Source organism: Daucus carota, chromosome 3 (genome assembly GCF_001625215.2).
Source record: "Daucus carota subsp. sativus chromosome 3, DH1 v3.0, whole genome shotgun sequence".
Classification (NCBI taxonomy): Eukaryota; Viridiplantae; Streptophyta; class Magnoliopsida; order Apiales; family Apiaceae; genus Daucus; species Daucus carota.
The window spans coordinates 45,000,957-45,004,394 of record NC_030383.2 but is presented as its reverse complement, the minus strand read 5'-3'; the positions used below and the strand labels follow the sequence as shown (position 1 = coordinate 45,004,394).

Below are 3,438 nucleotides of genomic sequence, written 5' to 3'. Positions count from 1 at the left end.
TTAAAATATATAAAAAATGATATATTGAATATATTGGTATATTGTAATTTATATGTTCCTCAATAATAGTATTATATAATTAAAAACACATAGGAAATAATTTATTCACAAAATAGAGTATACTGCAGCAATATATAATAATTAAAATTATAACTAAAACTAGTTATGGTAAGTAAGTCATTTTATTTAAAGTGATTAGTTAATGGTCATAAATATGTATATATTTAATGCATATAGTACTTCACAGTTAAATGTAATTTCAATCTCAACCATACAATATACTCACATCTAATGGCACTCAGCGAGTTGTAAATTCTAACAATAATCTCGAACCTGACCCTACATTACAATTATATAAAAAATAAATTCTCATTATAGGAGGGGGGGGGGGGGGGCTAAAAAGAAACACACTGTGTGCATGAACAATTTCTGGCTGATAATTAACAGGGGAAATCGAAATTCAGCTGATTTTTTTTCCATTTGACAAATCTGACAACTTAATTGGTGGCTTAATTACATGTTTATGAACTCATTACACGCATACAAAAAAAAAAAAAAAAAAAATTGCAGTTAAAGCCGCAGCACGGTTTGTTTCCCGGAGGAACTACTCCAATAGAATATACAGTTAATTATAACTTCTACATGGATCATCAATTGCTTAATTGATCCTGATCAAGAGATGATCCATTAGTTTTGTGGAGATCAAGTTGCATATACAGCTCAGATGACGCGGAGAGACAAGCATTGACATAATCTTTGAGCATGTGAGCTGGTATTCCCGGAATAGCAAGTCCTATAATTCTTAATACCTGAAGAATCCCTGGCTCCTTGTAATTTGGCCCCTTGGAGTATGCATAGTAGAAGCCTCTTACCAGCTCCCACATCGCATTCAGCGTCTGTGGAACTGCATACAATGGCGAAAAATAGTTCTTGTTTGGTTCCTCCACCACAACCTTAATTGAATTAACCACAAAAGAATAATTAGGCTTAGTATCCATCGTTAATTCTTCATAATATGACTATATATTTGTACCTGCAGAAGGAAAAATTAATGTTATCGGAGGGATTGTTTAGTTACCTGGCCTTTATAGAAACTATTGAAGTAAAGGCATCTCCCAAAGTGCTTAAACAGGAAACTCTTGTCATCATAAGGCAACCTTGGCACCATATCATTACAGTAAACATATCTCAGGTACTGAATCTTATAACTATCCAATAGTCCTTCCATGTAATCCCCGAACAGCTTGTCTCCGACTCTAGGTTGTCCGAATGTGTAAATTCCTTGTAATCTCTCTAGTAATAATCTTTCGTCGTGGAAAGCTAATATAGCTGGAAAAAGAATGGCGAGTGCCCCTCCCAAGCTATGACCAGTCACTATGAACTTTGCATTTTCATTGGCTGATAGAAGTTCTTTTAGCTTATCCCTGATGACATAATAGGCCAATGGCTTTTCAGGATCTATTTGGTCAAGTTTTTCTGGCCAGCCTTTGCTCTTCTGTAACCCTAGAGCTTTCATAAAACCGCCATGGACCTTTCCGGTTCCAGGACGAAGTTCGGTGCCAGAACGAAGTTCGTACCAAGAGAGATCAATGTCGGAAGACCAGGCATCCGCATCAAATGTCTCTGTTCCTCTAAACGCCACCACAATCAGTTCGTTATCAGGATTTTTGTCCCGACACATGAAGGCTTGTGTGGTTCGTTTATTTTGATAATCTGAGAAACATCAGTTTGTTAATTTGTTAATCCTCGTTCCCAGATCAGTGAAAATTAAGGATTTAAAAGATATATATATATACACAACAAGGATGGATTCTTACGATTATAGAAATCGAAGGAGTCCAAAAGTTCCATCTGCAGTTTTCATAAACATAAAAGTCAAGACATATACTGATATATGGTTTGGCAGCAGAAGAAAGTTTATATATATGCCTGCATGCGCATGCATGCCATATTGCAATGCCAATGCTTTATATATGAAGTCTTGATATATACTTGCAACTTGTAATCAGCTTCACATATACATGAGTAATTAAAACTTGTGTAAGGGATTGATATTTGATTAAATAAGCATAAAGTGTGTGAATGATGAATGGACATGATTTTTCACAGCTAGGCAACTAAAATGTTTGTTCAATAATTTACCTAAACTACGACTCATATATAGATGTTGAATGATGGCTGTATGAAACTAAAATGAATAAAATAATTAATATTCGACCAAGGACTAAATTGAAGTGAACATTGTCTTATCGTCTCATCTCCTTAGGCCTGCAATTTTTTTTCAAAGCATTTATAATCAAGGTCCACTATTACTTTTCTTTCTAAATTAGATCAGAGAATGCAGGTTGGTGCCTAGGCCAGCTCAACCAAGAGCCGACTTTAAGTCTGACAGAAACTCACACTAATCGATTAGGCGATGCATATAAATCTTGTGCGTGTGTGTTTATGTTCAAGTTAGACGTACATTCCAGTGATCCTTGACCGTTTTCTCAAGGTATGCTTTGTTCTCGTAGGAAGCCTTTGAGGCCATAACAGCAAGTGCGCCGTAATATCTGCAATCTCCAGGCTTAATGCTTTGGTCCAACTCTACTCGTGTATCCATACATCCGGTAAATGATAGAAAACTCGCTGATCCTTCAATTGGATATGTCACGTTGCCTGTATATGTAGTGAGAACTGATCATCAACCAGAGAAGCTAATATTGTACAAAAAAATAATAGAGAATTAAAAAAAATAATAGTGACTAACATTGTACAAAATTCTTGATGAGGCCGAAGAGGCTGCGATTCGCCTGGACAAGATTAAGCCAGTACTCAATCTTAGAGCCCAGCCATGCCATGGGTTTGGCAGTACAGAGCAGCAACTTCTGAGCAACAAGAGAAGCAAATATAATCCATCTATGTTTCTCGTTTTCTTCTTTACAATCTTTTCCTTCCGGATGGCGCTCCATGAAATCGCGTTTCTCCAAATCCGATGAAAATAAAATGTGATACAGTTCAAAAATTCCAAATTTCTGCGGATCCAAAAGCAAATAATCACTGGCGAATGCCTTGTTACACTCCTCGTCGCACATTTTTGCAAAGTATCTGTTGTACTGTGATCGAAAATTTCAATACTATATCCGATTGCTTCAAATACCGGACAGTACTACTATATATTTATTCACGTTTCTTGCCTTCAACTATGATACTTAAGCAAAGGCTAGTACCTGGTTCTCGTATATATATAGTAACGATGATATTGGGCCGTTTGGGTGAGTTTAAAATAAGTGCTTATTACTTAAATTAAAAAAATGATTAAAGTGTTTGGGAAAGAAGTAGAACCGTGAAACAAAAGCTAGCATTCTTAACTTGTTTTAAGTGTTTCTTGACTTTTTACACAAACGGTAGGAATAAGTGCTTCTAATTAAAAATCTAGAAGCCGGACTTTTAAGCCCC

The 3,438-nt window shown here is 36.0% G+C and overlaps 1 protein-coding gene across 1 annotated transcript; it reads right to left on the bottom strand.

The window, feature by feature from the left end:
• Positions 1 to 449: 449 nt before the first annotated feature.
• LOC108211877 (triacylglycerol lipase OBL1) lies at positions 450 to 3,204 on the bottom strand. The gene is made up of 5 exons (XM_017383586.2): positions 2,750 to 3,204; positions 2,465 to 2,658; positions 1,818 to 1,851; positions 1,079 to 1,713; positions 450 to 953 (listed from the first exon to the last, which is right to left on the bottom strand). Exons 1-5 carry the CDS (start codon positions 3,072 to 3,074, stop codon positions 651 to 653), a joined length of 1,491 nt encoding a protein of 496 aa, XP_017239075.1. The 5' UTR covers positions 3,075 to 3,204; the 3' UTR covers positions 450 to 650.
• Between the last annotated feature and the right edge of the window lie 234 nt (positions 3,205 to 3,438).